Source organism: Scatophagus argus, chromosome 14, assembly GCF_020382885.2.
Source record: "Scatophagus argus isolate fScaArg1 chromosome 14, fScaArg1.pri, whole genome shotgun sequence".
Classification (NCBI taxonomy): Eukaryota; Metazoa; Chordata; class Actinopteri; family Scatophagidae; genus Scatophagus; species Scatophagus argus.
The window spans coordinates 22412111-22430076 of record NC_058506.1 but is presented as its reverse complement, the minus strand read 5'-3'; the positions used below and the strand labels follow the sequence as shown (position 1 = coordinate 22430076).

General features: G+C 45.4%; 2 protein-coding genes across 2 annotated transcripts; one reads left to right on the top strand and one right to left on the bottom strand.

The window, feature by feature from the left end:
• Positions 1-2892: 2892 nt before the first annotated feature.
• Positions 2893-17559, top strand: chm (CHM Rab escort protein). Its single transcript, XM_046410528.1, has 17 exons — positions 2893-3016; positions 4206-4272; positions 4466-4538; positions 4694-4818; positions 5055-5185; positions 5331-5395; positions 5599-5745; positions 6125-6241; positions 6342-6453; positions 6572-6794; positions 8709-8786; positions 10913-11020; positions 11159-11222; positions 11819-11915; positions 13071-13169; positions 14431-14576; positions 14755-17559. The coding sequence occupies exons 1-17, from the start codon at positions 2965-2967 to the stop codon at positions 14959-14961; spliced, it is 1911 nt and encodes a 636-aa protein (XP_046266484.1). The 5' UTR covers positions 2893-2964; the 3' UTR covers positions 14962-17559.
• On the bottom strand, positions 16045-17554 carry rps14 (ribosomal protein S14). The gene is made up of 4 exons (XM_046410574.1): positions 17406-17554; positions 16902-17063; positions 16735-16811; positions 16045-16152 (listed from the first exon to the last, which is right to left on the bottom strand). The coding sequence occupies exons 1-4, from the start codon at positions 17552-17554 to the stop codon at positions 16085-16087; spliced, it is 456 nt and encodes a 151-aa protein (XP_046266530.1). The 3' UTR covers positions 16045-16084.
• Positions 17560-17966: the final 407 nt, after the last annotated feature.

Here is a 17966-nt window from a genome sequence, read left to right as displayed (position 1 = left end):
TGTCAGCAGAAAATACCTGAATACCATCACATCCATATTGTCTTTCTAAATGGATACAGGACCGGGTATCATAAACCAGTAAACAGGGAGAAGCTGAGCAGAGATCAAAGTGCAGGAAGAACATCTCGTACTTTTCCTTTTACTGAAGACTTTTAATGGCATAGTGTTGATCTCTGCTGATTCCTGAGTCACAGGAGTCGACATTACTGAGGCACACAGAGTAGAAATCAAAGCAGAATGAAATTAAAGAGGGAGATTAGTGATCAATAAAACAGTCCCTTACAGATTCTTACTTAGCCAATGAAATTTAAGGGTTTTTTTAAATAAATAAATAAATAAATAAATAAACAAGCTCACAAAGAGTTCTCAACTTCCACAATACCTTTAAAGGCTTAATCTCACCAGGACGGCGACATTCAACAGTGCAATCCACAGCTAACCGCTAATCACCCCGTCCACACAGATGCTACAGTAACGACCTACAGCAACACACAAACAGCCACGAGTACGAGTGCTTTGGCAGAAAATCTACAAAAACATAACAGACCTAAGCTTTCATCAGTCGAGGTTGAAACCTAAGGAGTAAGGATGCAAATGCCACAAAGTAGAGGTCGTGGATCTGGTGAGACACATGGCAAACCAGGTTCAGAAGGACCCAACAGAGACCAGAGCCTCCTGCAAAGTCTCTCAGCAAGAGAAGAGAAAGATCAGTTCATCTCAAGCTGCAAGACAGCAGGGTGGCAGAAGTTTGCAGAGGAAAACTGTGACACCCATCATCGTGAACGTGGTGACGGAGAAGTTTGTTGTGGGGGAGGAAAGGCAAAGCAGCCTTCGTCCAGGAAAACTTGAACACTAAAACTTGAAGCATACGGAGCTACAGGAGGAAGAAGTTCCCCCGACAAAGCTGTTTTCTCAGGAAGAGGCTCCTCGTCCTGCACAGAGCTGAACGGCGCTGGAGGCGGGGGAGGGGAAGGACTGCGAGACGAACTCTACCTGCTCAACCACAGCAGGCCTGATGGGCCAGCATGGCTTTCAAGCTAAATCTAAATCTGTGCCACTGAAGACTGGCAGGATTGTGGACAAGTTCTGTTCCTCCATCACAGAGGGGAGGTGGAGCCGCGGTGTTGTGTCCCCACCCACACACCCACCTGAGCCAATCAGGAGCAGCACTCAGCTGCCAATCATGACATTTCAGCCCCTTTTCATAGCATCAAATAACGGATCAAAACCAAACTGATCAGAAAAATGGACACAAAGATCAGCGTGATAAGAAGTGCCTAAAAACACACAATATGTGACAGATTAACAGTATGTGGATGCTTTAGGTTGTACAGGAAAGTAACTGAACTACTTCTGTCCAAATTCACGCAGTATTTTCTTCGTTCAAGGTTGTTCTTCTCTCCCACTCTCTCTCGTCTGCAGTCAGGAAACGAGCGGCAAACATTTTTGGCAGCTGATGACAGCCGTCCTATCAGCACACAGCCCTCGTTAACACCTCGCACTAACGAGCTACAAAAGGCCTTTTAATGTCAGGAACAGAGGAGACGCCAGGAGAGATTTAGCAGAAGAACACTTTATTTTTCTTTTCAACGTTCTTCAAACGTTTTCATCAACGGACCGACCGGCTGGAGAAACATGCACACATGTACACACACACACACACACACACACACACACACACACACACAGATTCAGTTACACTGAAAATTTAATCACATTATCAATGAATTTGTTACGGGTATATTCTTGTATTTTTTCATCATGAGTTCATTAAAACTGTTTGGTGGATTCAAGCCCACAACCTTCATGTTCATGACATTTTTAATCACAGAATAAACACTACACACAATAAAACACACACGGCATCAAGTGGATCTTTACATCGCTGGGAGCAAACATCATTAAAAGACACGTGATAGAAAAAACAAGAATAAATAAATTAACACAGGTCAGGTTAACAATGAAGTAAAACAGAAAACAATCCCATATGGATTTAAAGCCATGAACAGAGAGGATTTTAGAAATTATTTTAATATAAGGCCAGATTCAAACCAAGGCCATTTCACAGTCACACAAATTATAAAGGATGAAATAAACTTCATGTGCTTTAGATAATCAAGTCTGTAAATTTAGATTTGATGCTGCTTGGTTGTTTTAACGTGATGATAAGTGACAAACACTAACAGAAACAGCTTGTGTCAAGGACAGACAAATTTCTTCAGGGTCTGATGGGAACGCACGTTTCTCAACATGCAGCATACATATTTCAGTAACCCAGTAAAGAAGGTGAGGAGAGGAGGAAACAAGGTGAGGAGAGAAGGCAAGGAAACCAGAGCAGAGTATTTTTAACCATCTGGTCTTTTTAGATGAATAAAGGAGAAACATGAGGAAACAGTCTGTGTTTCTGGCTGCACATCACTCGGTGTGTTTGTGTGTACGTGCGTGTGTGTCAGACTTGGCACTTGCAAAAAGCACCACAGAAGAAGAAGAAGAAGTTGTCGCCGAGCCTGCAGCCACGTCGCGGTGATCAGACGACACTTGAACGTGTGATGATCAGAATCCGATTACTTTTAGTGAGGGACTCCTTTATACAGACGCATGTGTGAGATGATATGTAGAGAAGCTATGGAGGTCATATTGTCTGCAGTAACGTCCTGAATCTGCTCTGACACCATGAACCTCGCAGGACTCGAAGCTTTCACTGAGCTCCTCGGCAGCGGAACTCGTTTTAGCCCTGGTGAAACGATGAACAGAAAGACAAAGCTGACACTTCTCATGGTTATTTATATTGATTTGTTTATTTATGTCATTATGTATGCTGGATGAAAAATCATTAAAATAGTTTTCACAAAAAAAAATCAATGACAAGAGGACATATGATTAATTTGTAATGTGATACACTAGGATTGTTGATTGAGCAGGGCTGGTTCCTGTCACGTGACTCTGCGTTACACTGCTAACAATATGGCTGCCGAGGATCTGCCGTCTGAATTTGACGTCGTCATTCTAGGCACAGGTACAGAAACGCTTGTTTTTAAATTAAATATCAGACTCCCGACCATGAGGCTGAATGTGTCTCTGCTCGACCAATGGCTGTTTGGTCCTAAACATCCCGGGAACTCATTTTAAACTGCCCTAACTGGGAACACAGGCTGGGATTAGCTTACGGCTAACGACCAATTAATTTTAAACGACAGCGGCTAGCAGCTAACAGCCAGGCTGGTGTGGTAGGACAGCAAACAGCAAACGTGTGCAAACGTCAGCGCTTCAGTACAACTGCTGATACAGCTGCTGTGTGTAAACGTTAGCAGAGGTGCTAAACGCGGTGTTTGAATGGCCAGCGTTAGCTTCGTTAGTTTGATACATTACATTTCTGTGTGGCTTAGAGCTTTAGCCTGATGCTAATGTTAGCCTGCTGTGCGTCAGGCTACCGTCACGTGATGTTGTTATGACACTGTAACAGTTGCGAACTGTGTTTATTACCTTTCTGCTAGTCAGTTTATCAGAACAAATCAGCGCTGCTTGTGCTCACCTGTGCGTGTACGTGTTAATAAAGCAGGTAACCCGTAAAGTAGCGAGTGATGCGCTCACCTCAGGGTATCTGCTGAGTCACAGTACTGAATGTAAATTGTGTGTACGTTTCTTTTCCTGCTAACTCACACGGGATGCAGAGCTTTTCTCACTTCATGTGATGGAGTTCCTTTAAATAAATAAATGCATTCGTTCATTCGTGTAAAAACTTCTGTTAAAAAGTGGAGCATTTAGCGAGACCTGCAGAGCGTATTTTTATCTCAGACAAAATAAGATAAAGTAACACTGCACAGAATCAAGATGTGGTCGCAAGAAAGTGAAAACTGGTGCAGATGTTAATATTGAAAATCAAACATTCTTTGTACATGTTAAAAATGATTTGCTTTGGAGACTTTGAATACACACACAAACAATCACAAAAATATTAAAATTTGAATCTTTGATGGCCAAACCTCAAAAATTCCCCCCCAAAAGAATTTGGAATAAAACTAAAGGACTCTGTGAGATCGCATGAATTTAATTTTCCCCTGAAAGTCCATGACACGAACTGCGAGGACTGGGATGAGTTGGGACGAGACTCGTATCAAACACGAACATCTGATTTAATTCTCTTCATGTCCTCTCTTGCTGTTATTGATTATGTAATGATTATAGATTATTTTTCATGCGTTCAGGTCTTGCTGAGTCTGTGGTGGCAGCAGCCTTTTCCAGAGTGGGACAAAGAGTTCTTCACGTCGACAGGTGGGTTAGGATATCCAAGATCATTATTTACAATGTGAAGCACCTGAAACTCACCTGTCAGGCAGACGTCAGGGCGGTGGGACGTCAGGCCTGATGTTGATTGGAGAATTGGTTGAGAATCTGTTAATAATCTGCAGTTGCCTAATCCAAAAGATGAAAAACCTGACAGTTGAGCCTCACTGTTTGTTTTCAGGAGGAGTTATTACGCAGCCAACTGGGCCAGCTTCACCTTCAACGGTCTGCTCACCTGGATACAGGAGCACCATGTGAGTACGACACTGTTCTCTGATTGGCTGATGGAGTCACCTCCAAGTTCCTGTAGGAAAAAAAATACGAACCTGTAGGACTGTACTGCTGCTGAGCATGATGGGAAAGATGGATGGAGTTTGCTGTAGGAGTATAGTAACCTCTGTCTGTGTAGGAGGAGTCTCAGCCAGAGGAGGCACAAGATTGGTCGAGCCTGTTGGAGGAAGGGGAGGAGCTGATCTGCTTGTCAAACTCAGACTCCGCTTCCATCACTAACCTGCAGGTGTTCTGTTTCACCAGGTAAACGCAAACTGAACATTTCCTGCCGTTGCTGCTTCACTTTTAAGGCTTCCCACTGGTGAACTGGCAGGATGCTTTTATTGTGAAGAAGTTAAACTAAATGCAGCGGGTCTCTGTCAGACTGGTGTCAAACTCCAGCACACATTTCACATTAAAAGCACCAAATAAAATTGAGAAAACAATCATCGTCACAACCCCGAGACACCGATATCACTAAGTTACTAATGTCTTTTCAGTGAGGAAGATGAGGAGGAGGAGGAGGAGGAGGAGGAGGCTTCGAGTCCCGACCCTCCAAACACCACAGAAGAAAAAACAGGTGGATCTGATGGAGACACTGTTAAAAGATCAGCAGAGGCAGAATCAGCAGGTTTGATCGGATGCTGATTATTCACGAAAACGGTCAATGATTGATCAAATTTTAATCAGTTTGTTTTCCTCCGTTATACACGTGCAGCATGTTCATGTGTTCATCTTCATCTGATTTCAGAAATCTGTTTTTATTTTTGTTCAAGATTTAAAAGAAGAAGAAGCAGAGGAGAGACCAGAGGAAACGGCAGGCAACGAAGAAGAGGAACAGGTGAGGAAGGCAGAGGGGATCAATAATAACATCATTTACAGTGTCAGATGCTCATATCTGATCTCCAGCTCCTCACTGAAATCTCATCGACTGGATCCAGCTGCAGTGAAGAGCTGATCGATCAGAAGCAGAATCGGATATACACGGTAACCACAGCTCAGAATGCTGGATGACAGATTCATTCTTTTTGTCCAATCACGCAGAGGGCCCAGGTGGAGGGGGAGGAGCCAAAAGGAGATCAGCCGACCCCCTCAGCTGCTCAAAGCCAATCAGAGCCAACCAAGAAGAAGATCAGCTACGCTCAGCTGGTGAAGGAAGGACGAAGGTTCAACATCGACTTGGTCTCCAAGGTGAAATGCTTTAATATAAACAACGAACACATGAAACAAAAATATAATACAACCTCCATGCATTAGCTTCACCTGCTCGACCTGTGGAGGGTGGATGGCGCTCATTCCAGCTGACATCAGACAAGAGGCGGGGTTTACCCATCTATAATATATCATGACTTATGAACTGGGGATCTCAATGGTTAACTATGAAGGATTCAGAATCACAACCAGATCTTATTGTCATTGCACAAAAACGTAAACTTGTAGAGCTTTCCTTAAAACAACACATCCAGTCGATCAGAACTACACACTCGTTGTTGTTAAAAAGTTTATTTTATAAAGTAACACTGTGACACAGTTTATGTCCACACATCAACAGTTTCTCTTCTTCCTCCAGCTCATGTATTCTCGCGGCTCATTGGTCGATCTGCTCATCAAATCAAATGTTAGTCGCTATGCAGAGTTCAAGAACGTCACCAGGATACTCACCTATCGCCACGGAAAGGTGGAACAGGTGTGTGCGACCCACCCATGTGTTTACACCTGTCTGTTGACCTGTCTGTGTAACTCGCTCCATGTATCTGTCTCTCTCTGTGCACCTGTCTGTCTCTCAGGTGCCCTGCAGCAGAGCAGATGTGTTTGCGAGTCGTCAGCTGTCGGTGGTAGAAAAGAGGAAGTTGATGCGTTTTCTCACTTCCTGTGTGGAGGAGACGGAGGAGCAGCAGGGTGAGGCGCCTGATGACATCTTCAGTACTCACCTGTCAGAGGGGATCTGCCTCTGTACAGCCTCCCAGGGCATCGTGGATAATGTAGTCCTTTCTCCTTTCTCCTTTTCTCCCTCCAGCCTACAATGGTCGGCCATATTTGGAGTTCCTCTGTGACCAGCAGCTTGGTGAGAACCTGCAGCACTTACTGCTTCACTCCATCGCCATGGTAACAGAGGACACCCCCACAGAGGTGGGCCTTGCTTCAACACGTCACTTCCTGCGCTGCCTTGGTCGCTACGGCAACACGCCCTTCCTGTTTCCCGTCTATGGCCTTGGAGAGATACCCCAGTGTTTCTGTAGGTAAGAATCTGTCAGTGTGTTTCCTGTGGTGTAATACTGCTATTACTTACACTACCACTACTGTTATCACTGTTACTCATGTTACTTTAAGTAATCAGCTTCATAGACAGTATATATATTTTTACACACACACACTGAATTCGTCTTCTGCATTTATCCCATCCTTAGTTGAACACACACATGCAACACCCTGCAAATTACATGCAGTGAAACACACACAGGAGCAGTGGGCAGCATCAAGCGTTTCTCAAGCGCCCGGGGAGCATATTGGGGGGTTAAGTGCCTTGCTCAAGGGCACAACAGCCGGCTAATGTGAGGAGCATTTTTATCACATTAATCACTCCACCACACCCAAATTTTTCCTGCCCGTCCGGTGGGGGAATCGAACCGGTGACCCTCCGATCACAAGCCGCTTCTCCAACTTCTAGGCCACGGCTGCCCCCATCTAGGCCACGTCTGGGAACCACCACCACCAAAACTACTACTACTGCTTCTGACAGTGTTAATATAACTACATCTACTACTACAAACTTCTGCTGTCCCACTGCTGCTCGTACTGCTGCTCAGGCTGCACTACTGACAAGCAACTACGACGTCATTCTGGTTTTTAAGACAGAGAAATGCAAAACTAAATGCCAGTCTGGAAACATTTTGGTTCCCAGCTGACTGCAGACAGCAGGATTCTGTCTGTGCTGCTCCACAGCAGGGTCCCCGATCACATCAGAGATTCCCGGATTGTAACCCCACACAGGAGGGAGGAAGTCACGTCGCCTCCATCTTGCACCTGAATGCTGACTGCAAAAGCCTTGTTTTAGAAGAAAACACCAGCTGTACTGCTAATTATCTGAGTTCTTTAAACACTACATTTACAGTACGGTTAGAAAGCAGAATCACTTCTGTTGAGGTGAGGGAAAGACTGACTTTTTCTGTGTTTACAAAAAGACCACAATTTTTCTCAAACTAAGAAATCAGTTCCCAACTGGCTTTTGTAGTCAGTTCGTTGTTACAGTCATTTTTAAGCAAAAGTGTCACACACGTGTTTCCGGCTTCTTCTGCTGCTGCCACCTGACGGTAATTGAAGAGTCTTTTTCGACTGTTGGTTGGATGAGACTGTGATGAACATTTTTAACAATTAAACAGCTAAACGATAACTCGATTAGTCATGAAATTAATTGACAGATTAATTGATAATGAAAATAAATGTTAGTAGCAGCCTCATCACGAACCACGAGTGCTGCCATGGCCTCAAAATACCCATAAAAACTATAATAATGCATTAGACACTAATTTGCCAAAAAACAAACGTGTCACTTTTCAGTGACGTGGCTCTGATCCATTAGAAATCGTTTCACTAAATGGGTTTGTATTTTGAGGGTGTGCAGTACGGCTGTGGATCGACTCTGCGGCTGCAGCACTACTGTGCTTCAGTGTACTGCGTGTTGTCATTAGTCGGTCCTACTCCAGCTGAATGTACTGCAGTATTAGTACCACCACCGTGGGCGCTGGCGTCTGCACGTCACTTGGTTGTCATGGCGACCGCTGCTGTCTCATTAGAACAGAACATGAATATTAATGAGGAGGGTGTCGCCCAAGGCTCGTCTCATTTACATATTAGATGATCCTCAGCGGATATTACTGCTCAGCTCGCACACACACACACACACACACACACACACACACACACACATACACACGTTTAAGTTAACGTTGTCCTCATAACTATTTGAAATTTTCCTCTGGTATCCCAGCAATCAGCCAATGGTGGCCCAATGGTGGCCGACGTCTTTAAGTTCCTTCACATTGGAGATTTTTTTCTGACTTTTGAAAAACTTGAAAAATCAGCACAACTGCTGATGTCACTCTTTCCTTCATGTTGATTGGATAACACACCTGTTGTGTTTTCGTGTGTTTCAGGATGTGTGCTGTGTTTGGAGGAATCTACTGTCTGAGACACTCAGTGAAGTGTCTGCTGGTGGACAAGGACAGCAACAGGTACAAATACTACAGTACTCAGTACTCGTAGTGCTGGACTAAAGCGGGTCTGAGGGGACCTGTATACAGTCAGGTTTATTGGGACAAAACTGGATCGTGTTTACTTTTGTTTAAAAAGCGAACGTCAGAGTTGAGCATCTGTGGTCACCGGCGGCGTGTTAATAAGCCGCGACGAGTGCTGAAGAAGACAGTTTAGTCGGGTCCACAGGTGTTTTCACCTGCCCTTCTTCTTCTTCTGGTTATTTCCTTAAACGTCTCCCTTGGCAACATGCAAGTGACCTCACTGATCAACTGATCACTGACGTTAGCTGTACATCTCAGACATTAAATCAAACAGTATTTGATTTTACCTGTCAACACCAGCTAACAGACAGGAGCAGACCGGGTCTAAGAGACTGGAACAGACCCGGTCCAGCTGTGTCTCACCAGTCGGTTCAGATCAGATTCCTCTTCAGAGATTCGTTCCTGATGTGAGTCGTCACTACGTCACCAGGACTGAGGAGCCAAAAGTTTGTCAGATGAATTCATTCCAGACACTTTCAGGTCGGATCCAGTTTGACTTCAGCTGTTTGTGTCATTAATGGGATTTTTAAGGTGTTTCATGGATTTGTAGTTTTGAAAAATGAAGGAATTCAACAGACAGGTAGACAGGTAGGTGTGTGTCTGTGTGTGTGTGACCTTTCTGTTCAGCGCTGCAATTGGGCCATAATTTATGATCAGTAAATTATTCAATTTATGGAGAGGAAATTAACATTATAATTTAACCTCTGATCCTCTTCATCTCCTCCTCCTCCTCTTTACGCCTGACTGCCCCCCCTCCCGTCTCTCTCTCTCCGTCTCTCTCTCCATCTGTCTCTCTCTCTCTCTCTGTCTCTCTGTGATTATTTGCTGCCTCGTCAGCTGCCAGATTAAATGACTGATTGACTGCTCACACACACACACAGATGACCTGTCGAAGGTCACAGTTTAAAAAATGACTGTCACACTGTGTTGTCATGGTGACATTAGCCTGTTAGCATGTCCCCCCTCCGCAGGTGTGTTCAGGTGTGTCAGAGAGCCACGCTGAGGCTCAGTAAAAACATAAAACGTAACCCTGAAAAAATTCAATTTAAATGTGATTGTAGAAATGCTGATGATGCTAACAGGACAGCAGTGAGACGCAGGAGGAGCTCTGACTGTGAGTGAGTGAGTGTGTGTGTGTGTGTGTGTGTGTGTGTGTGTGTGTGTGTGTGTGTGTGTGTGTTGTTATCATCTGTCTGCTATGTTTATGTGTGTGTGACCTTCTAGTGCTGCTGCCCAAAATCTGTGTGTGTGTGTCAGAGGTTATGGATGAGCTTTTTTGCGCATCATTATTCCCAATAATAGGTTTCTGCTGAGAGTGTGTGTGTGTGTGTGTGTGTGTGTGTGTGTGTGTGTGTGTGTGAGTGAGTGTGAGAGAGAGAGAGACACCCTTGAAAGGATGCCTCCTTCAAAATCAATCATTTTTATACTGAAATTCTGATTTAATAGAGTGAAATATTCAGATGACAACAGCTGGGATCTTAAACTGGCAGCTTTAGTCGTCGACTGTTGGTCCAACTGGCTGATAAAATATTAACGTTAATGTTAAATAAATTCAGACTGTATCTTAAGTTGTTTCTTTTATCAAAACTGACAGGAACTCACTGATTCACGTTTGTGAAATGTGAATATTCTTGGCTTTTTGTCTTCTGTCCCTTTGGGTTTTGGACGGTTGGACGAAAAGACGTCACCTCAGGCCAAGAAACTCACATGGACATTTTATAGACCAAGAAGTTTTTAGGTGAATCAGAAAATGAAAATACAGATGAGTTTCTGGCAGCGTTTGGTCGTGGAGCTGCTGACGTGCTGAATCTGCCTCTGCGTGCATTCAGAGCTGCAGCAAAGTCTCCCTGAATAAAGTCCGCATGGAAAACTGTTAAATCTGACAGCCAATGAGGAAACGGCGCCACTCGGCCAGCTGGCAGTCAGTCAGTCAGTCAGGAACCGAACAGAGCGACAAGCTGCTGCGAGGCTTCTCGTCCTCTCAGGGTCCACGCTGTGGGCAGCTGAGGGCGGCTGAGGCCTCACCGACATCATGGCGGCTTTTCTGCTCCCTCTTCTTTCAGGTGTAAGGCAGTGATTGACAGCCGAGGACAGCGAATCAGCTGCAGCCATTTCGTGGTGGAGGAAGGATACTTGGGGGCGGACCGGAAGAGGGTGGCCACACCGCCAAGGTCAGAATCCACCAATCAGCAACCACCCAGTGAGGTGGAGCATGAAGTCCACATGTTTGAGTGACTATTTAACTCCAGTCAAACTGTCTCTTTGTCTCCTCGCTCTGTCTGTCCATCTCCTGTCTGTCCGTCTCTCAGGTTCGTCTCCAGAGCTGTGTTGATAACTGACGGCTCCATTTTGCCCAGTGACTCTGACCAGCAGGTAAATCGGATTATTAATACATTAAAGTTGTTCACTGTTTACCATTCCACCCTTAACTCCACCAGGTGGCGCTCAGGTAAACCTCAGGTGAAGCTCAGCTTGTCTCTTCCATCATTTCGCACAGTAACTGAATATTTTTATTCAGTTTATGTGATGCTGATGTGTGGAAAGGTTAGCTCACAATGCTAGTCATGCTAACCAGCTGGTTGGCAGGTCTGATGAGGTCAGAGGTCACTGTGTCCTTCACCCCAATGAATTATGGGAGGAAAGAAGTAGAAAGAAATCAAATACTAAAGAAAATCCCTCAGTTCATCTGTCTGAACACACACGCAGAGTAACTCTTTCTCTCACACACACTCCACTAATTAGGTGTGAGTTAAATATTGAAATATTGAATTAAGTTTGGTCAGAGAATTATGATGCTTCATAGGTCTGTGTGTGTGTGTGTGTGTGTGTGTGTGTTAGCCTGCAGTGTTCAGTAATAAGATGAAACTAATCTGATTTTTCACACTCTGAGGAGGTTCTTCATTAAAGACTTTTGTCTGTCTGGTTAAACTTAGGTGAAACTTTGACCTGTCTGTTTGTCTGTCTGTCAGGTCTCCATGGTGACGGTTCCTCCAGTAGCAGCAGGAAGTCCAGCGGTGAAGATGGTGGAGCTCTGTCCATCCACGATGACCTGCATGCCTGGAACATGTGAGACTCTGACCCTCCTGCTGTTTCTCATCTTATGTCTGATTATCTCAGCATCACACCTGTGAGGTTTTACCTGAGCTGAAGATCAGCGAGACTCTGCAGTGTCCTTGAAGAGAAAGTGATGAATCCACTGAGAGAAACACTGATTAATGACCAACAATACACAACACACACACACACGCACGCTGAGTATGTGTGTGTGTGTGTGTGTGTGTGTGTTCCACCTGTCAAATCATCATCATTTTCTTCTTCTTCTTCGGCTGTGTTGCCCTGATGCTGCCGTGTGATTGGTTACTGAGTCAGTGGGCCTGAACGCCTTTAAAACAAAACACCATTTATCTACAGGCACACACACACACACACACACACACACACACACACAGAGATGTGTTTATCCACAGTAAAGTTGTATAAAAACCTCAAAATATTTCTGAGGGCTTAATTAAAATTTGACGAGCTGATGGGTAGAAAAATCTACTTTTGACCATTGACCTCTTAATAATCATTATGTGAAGGCTGTGGAGCAGGACCACCTGCGAGACACGTTCATATCAGTATTTTAACCCAGCATGAAGTCAAATCACAGTAACAAGGTTATGATGATGGAACCACTTTGTGGAAAAAACAAAAAAAATCGAAACATTCCGGAAAAAATATTTTGATCAGGATGTGTTAACGTCAGGAGAAAAGTGTTGGGTTTATCCCTCTTTGTGTTATGCGAAGTCTGTGGCTAAATTACTTCACAGCAGCTAATCAATCAGGACGTGTTCCTGGGTCAACCAATCACAGCCCTCTGACATCATCAGTAAAGTTCGGAAAACAGAACAAAATGCTTACCTGCATGTCTTTGGCTCATTAAGGTTTCATCTTTATAGTGTGCTCTCTACACAAGGATTAGCCACTTAGCCTGCTAACTGGGCTATGCTAACAGCTCGACATCAAATCTGTACGCTAACGTGCTAACCCCACAGCAGTACTGACTGCACTGTGGAAAACTTAACTGCGTGCTAACTCTGATAGTCAGAGATCTTCAGAGCAGACGGGAGGGAGGGCTCCTTCCTCAGGCCAGACGCGTAACAACAGGAAACCACAGTCCCTCTGTTGCTATGGAGACCCTTTGATGAAGTTTTTTTAATGAGATTTTTTTTCCTGTAGATCTGATTCACCTCACCTGTCAGTCAGTTGGCTCCGCCTATGAGGACCTGTCGCCAGTAGTTACCAGGATGTTCCGCACGCCAGAGTCACATGACCAAGGTAACACACACACACACACACTCTCTCGCTCTTTAGTAAATGTTACTCTCAGTCCTGTAAACTTTCTCTCCTCTCTGACCTCCTCCTCTCTCTGTCGTTAATTCATCATTTTCTTCTCTGCTTTTAATTATAACATGAACAACCTGCAGGAATGAACACACACACACACACACGCACGCACACGGGTGGAGGATGGATGGATCAGGTGGAAAGAGATTCATCAGAGGAGATGAGGGAGGAGGACAGAAGCTTCTCCGTCATGTTTCTGTTGAACTGCAGCTTCTTTATTGTGCGTGTGGGGCTGCGGTGAACTGATGGGCTGCCAGTCATTTTAACGATTCAGCAGTTCATTGTTGGGTCTAAAAACTGTTACAAAACCGTGAAACCTTCCCCAGACCTAAAAGAAAAAGGTGATGTCTTCAGACGGGCTGCATGGTGTCGGGTGTGTTTGTAAAGAAAAAGCACAGTGTGTGTGTGTGTGTGTGTGTCTTTATGTTAATCTGACATTTGGTCATGTTACAGTTTGAACCCATTAACATTTCCACACTGCAGTATTGTGGAGCAGAGACGTTGTGGGACCGACACGGCGCTGTAGGACCTGAGCGGGTCGGGTCCCGGCGAGCCCGCGGGTCTCTGCTCCACTCTGATCTCATGTACTTTATCACCTGTGGCCCACACAGACCGCAGGCCCCGTGTCAGACTTCTGCAAAGAGACGAGTTTGGTGGGCCGTCATGTCAAATGATCGGGACGATTTGTGCCAGCAGCTCGACTCTCATTTGAAGTAACGTGATTTGTTTCTGATAACAGTTCAGCTTTGTTAATGTCCATGAAGACAAACACTTGTTACTCAGACGTGTTGGACGGTCTGCTCCTCCTCCTCCTCCTCCTCCTCCTCCTCTAATTGACATTTGACTAACAACCTCTTTGACATTTCCCCCTGATGCCGCCTCCTTTCTTCTCTTTAGTCTCTTCCTGTCTTTCAGCCTTTGTGACAGACGTGTTTGAAGACGTCCGTGTCCTCGCGTTGCTGTCCGTCTTATTAACTCTTGTGTAAAGAGGAGACAGTGAGACGCGAGCCGAGCTGGAGGACTTTCAGCTTATTTAAACTGTAAACCAGAGGAGCGCAGCGTCATCTCGTTTCATTACCGTCAGACTGAAGAAGATTAGAAACAGCCAAAGATTTTCCTGTTACCTGAAGACAGGTATGACAAAGGATTCTTAATAATCCTTCAGTTAACCGTCTTGTCTGTCTGTCTGCAGAAAACTGTCCGTCTGTCCTCTGGTGTCTGTACTTCAACATGGCCGACGGTTCGGGGCTGGAGGTCGAAGGCCACGACCTCCCGTCTAACGTGTACGTTTGCTCTGGACCGGATGGAGGTCTGGGACACGAACACGCCATCAGACAGGTAACACACTCCTGTCATAAACTGCCCTGACTGCTGATTGGCCGCCTGAGCCATGGTTTATGTTTTGAAACCGGTCCTCACTGCTTCAGCTGGAGGCCACGAAGCTTCAGCCGACTTTCACAAACCAGCAGGAATCTGACGTGTTGCATCAGCTCATTTTACTTCAACATGTGTGCAGGCGGAGGCGATTTTCCAGAAGGTTCTTCCTGAGGAGGAATTCTGTCCTCCTGCTCCCAACCCCGAAGACATCATCTATGACGGAGACAACACGTCTTCCTCTGCGGGCGGAGATGAGGAGGAGGAGGAGGAGAAAGATGAAGCAGGAGACGAGCAGAGACGGGAGGCGTCGGAGGAGGAGCAGCAGGGCCTTCAGACTGAGGAGTAACATGTGTCTAAACCTTCCATAGAAGCCAAACGCTCCTGCAGTGAATTGTGGGTAAAATTGCCTTCATTTTGTTTTAAATCTTTATTATTTTTCTATGATTTGTTATTCTGTCTTATTTAAATATCGTCAGTCTGACTTCAGTGGAAGCATTAAAAATTCAACATGAACAAACGGTCACGTGTTTTACTCAGGGGCTCTGAATTCTCTGCTCTGATTGGCTGCCTGTGGCAACAGCCCTCAGATTTACTTACACCAAGCCCAGTCCAGGACCACACTAACCTGGTCCTGTGTGATCTCCTGGAACATCACAAACCCCCGACTCAAGTCCTTTGTTATCTGGCAGCTTTTAATCAAACCAGTTTCAGGTCAAGTGTGACTCGTTTTTTTTTCCAGATCATCCCGTTTGTCGAGACCTTTAGAAACAGGAAGTGGATCGATGGGGGGGTCAGACAGCCACAGGGACTCAGATCTCCCGTCGTGCTGCTGTTCAAACCTCCGAGCGATGCAGCGCTCCTGCGTCCAGCTGCATGATGGGAGAGTAAAGGGTAGACGTGGCCCACAGGCACGCACACGTCTAAATGTCAGACTGTTTGCTTTAAAGGAGCATCCCGCTGTTTCTGCAGCTGTCAGTCTGTGTGCGAGTTCAGGTGTTGTAACAGTCAGACTGTGCTGCTGCCCCCTGCTGGCACACATCCACACTGCACGTTGTTTCGTTTGCTTCCCAGAAACATAAATTTAGTGAACGAATTAACTGATGCGACGCTTCTGAACGCCGAGTGGCTGAAACGTGAAGAGACAATCAGAAAAGCTTTACAACCTCGGACTTCCTGCAGCTGACAACCAAACAATCCTACAAATCATTTTTACTGCCACTCATTTTCATCCAAAGTCTCCACGGCAATCAGAAGCATCAAAAACATCTCAAATTTAACTCAGTTTTAGCTGACACTCACAGCTTAGTGTCTTCAGAAGAAATAAACTGGTTTAACCAGTTTCTGCATTATTGATTATGTCAGTTGACTGAACAAGTTATTGCTAACTGATCAGAGATCAGCTGTGAACAGAGACTCAGTGCAGACAGACTAACTTTAATCTTTTTATTGTCAGAAAATCTTGGTGCAGTTTACAGACGACGACCGCGGCGTCCGCCCTTCCTCCTGGTTGAGTCTGACGGGATCGGAGTGACGTCCTCTGATCAAACCCAGAAGAAGAAACAGGAGGTCAAACACAGGAAACAGACTATTTAACACGTTATAAAGGGTCAGTTCACACAAATCTGCTGAAAACTCAGCACATTTACTCCAGTACTGCATTTAAGTGCAAGTACCTGAACCCTGAAATCAAGTATTTCCAGTGATCTGGTACAGGTGTATTAACGGCTGCCAAAGGATCATTTTAATGTTTTTAACGATGACAGCCCATCGCTCCACCTTCCTGTGTGACATCACACCTGGTCAGCAGACAAACAGACTGTCAGGTGGTACATCTCTTAAATCAAAGTAGTTTGAGTGAGTACTGAAGGTGGAGAAGTAAAATGACCTGCAGTAATCAGGTAAAGTATTCTTTCATCCGTGTCAGAGAGCGACTGACAGCCACCTTCAGGTCGTCTCACTCTGATCATTTCATCGGCACCGACTTTGACTGACAGCTTTCACAGCAAATGACGCCGAGTTCACCCAGCGGGGTCGGATTTAACTGAACAGGTTGGTGTCAGAGAACTGAGCGGGTAAACATGGCTGACATGACAGTGTGTGTGTGTGTGTGTGGACTCACCGATGCGTCCGATCTTCATGCCTGAACGAGCCAAAGCTCTGAGAGCAGACTGAGCTCCAGGACCAGGAGTCTTTGTCCTGAAACCAACACACAGGAGGATCAAACTTCAGAACAGACAGACAAACAGGTGTGGGGACAGGCAGCTGTCAGACAGGTGTGCGGCGTACCTGTTGCCTCCGGTGGCCCTCAGCTTGATGTGCAGAGCTGTGATTCCGAGCTCTTTGCAGCGCTGAGCAACGTCCTGAGCTGCCAACATGGCGGCGTATGGAGACGACTCGTCTCTGTCAGCCTTCACCTTCATCCCACCAGTCACACGGCAGATTGTCTCCCTGAAAATACATCGACCAATCCAATCAGACAACAGATACACAAACCCTTTTTGTGTGTGTGTGTGTGTGTCTCAGGTCTGAGCGTGTGCAGATGCCTGATGTTTGTTAACTGCTTCATTCACAGCCAGACTGAGACACACTAAGCTTATTAATTCTATAAGACTCCAGATTTCACAGCGTGTCCAAGTGTTGACCACGCCTGTCCAATCACAGACGGTCAGACAGCACAGCAGCATGTTTTACACGCTAGACTATCAGTCAAATGTGAATTAAACACATCATCCACACTAAAAGCATCACAGCACAAACCGTCTGTAATCAAACTCCTCAGGATAAACTTACTTCCCGGAGAGGTCAGTGACGTGGACGAAGGTGTCATTGAAGGAGGCGAAGATGTGACAGACTCCAAACACGTTCTCTCCTTCGGCCACCTGAGGACCCAGACTGATGACCTGCTCCTCCTTCTTTTCTTTTCCTTTGCGAGGAGCCATTGTCTGATGGAGGAGGAAGAGGAGTTAGACATGAGGAAGAGTCCGCACTCCCAGCTTAGCATGAAGAAGCTCCATCACATGCAAACTTAAAAATATCTTTGAAGGGTACGCTGAACATTTCCACGAGACCAGTGAAAGTCCGTCTATCACAGAAAGCAGAGACGGTTTGTGGAAATGTGAGTTTTCAGACACAACATGCAGTTTGACCTGACAGAATCAGACTTAAGGCTAAATCACATTTATAAATAAAGTTATGATGTTCCCTGGAAGCTTTGAGTGAATCAACAGCTCATATCACGACTGAACTCACACCAACAGCCCAGCGGTCACGATGTTTCAAGCTAACATCACACCTGCAGGAGAAGAAAACGCACCTTCTACAGATGAAGTCTGCGTTTGGAGGCGTCATCTC

Coding starts and splice junctions, on each gene's coding strand:
- chm (XM_046410528.1), top strand. CDS start 2,965: ATGGCTGCCGAGGATCTGCCGTCTGAATTTGACGTCGTCATTCTAGGC. Junction 4,819..5,054: donor CAGGTGTTCTGTTTCACCAG/GTAAACGCAAAC, acceptor ATGTCTTTTCAG/TGAGGAAGATGAGGAGGAGG. Junction 5,186..5,330: donor AGCAGAGGCAGAATCAGCAG/GTTTGATCGGAT, acceptor TTTTTGTTCAAG/ATTTAAAAGAAGAAGAAGCA.
- rps14 (XM_046410574.1), bottom strand. CDS start 17,554: ATGGCTCCTCGCAAAGGAAAAGAAAAGAAGGAGGAGCAGGTCATCAGT. Junction 17,064..17,405: donor GTCACTGACCTCTCCGGGAA/GTAAGTTTATCC, acceptor ATGTATTTTCAG/GGAGACAATCTGCCGTGTGA. Junction 16,153..16,734: donor CATGAAGATCGGACGCATCG/GTGAGTCCACAC, acceptor GGGTTTGATCAG/AGGACGTCACTCCGATCCCG.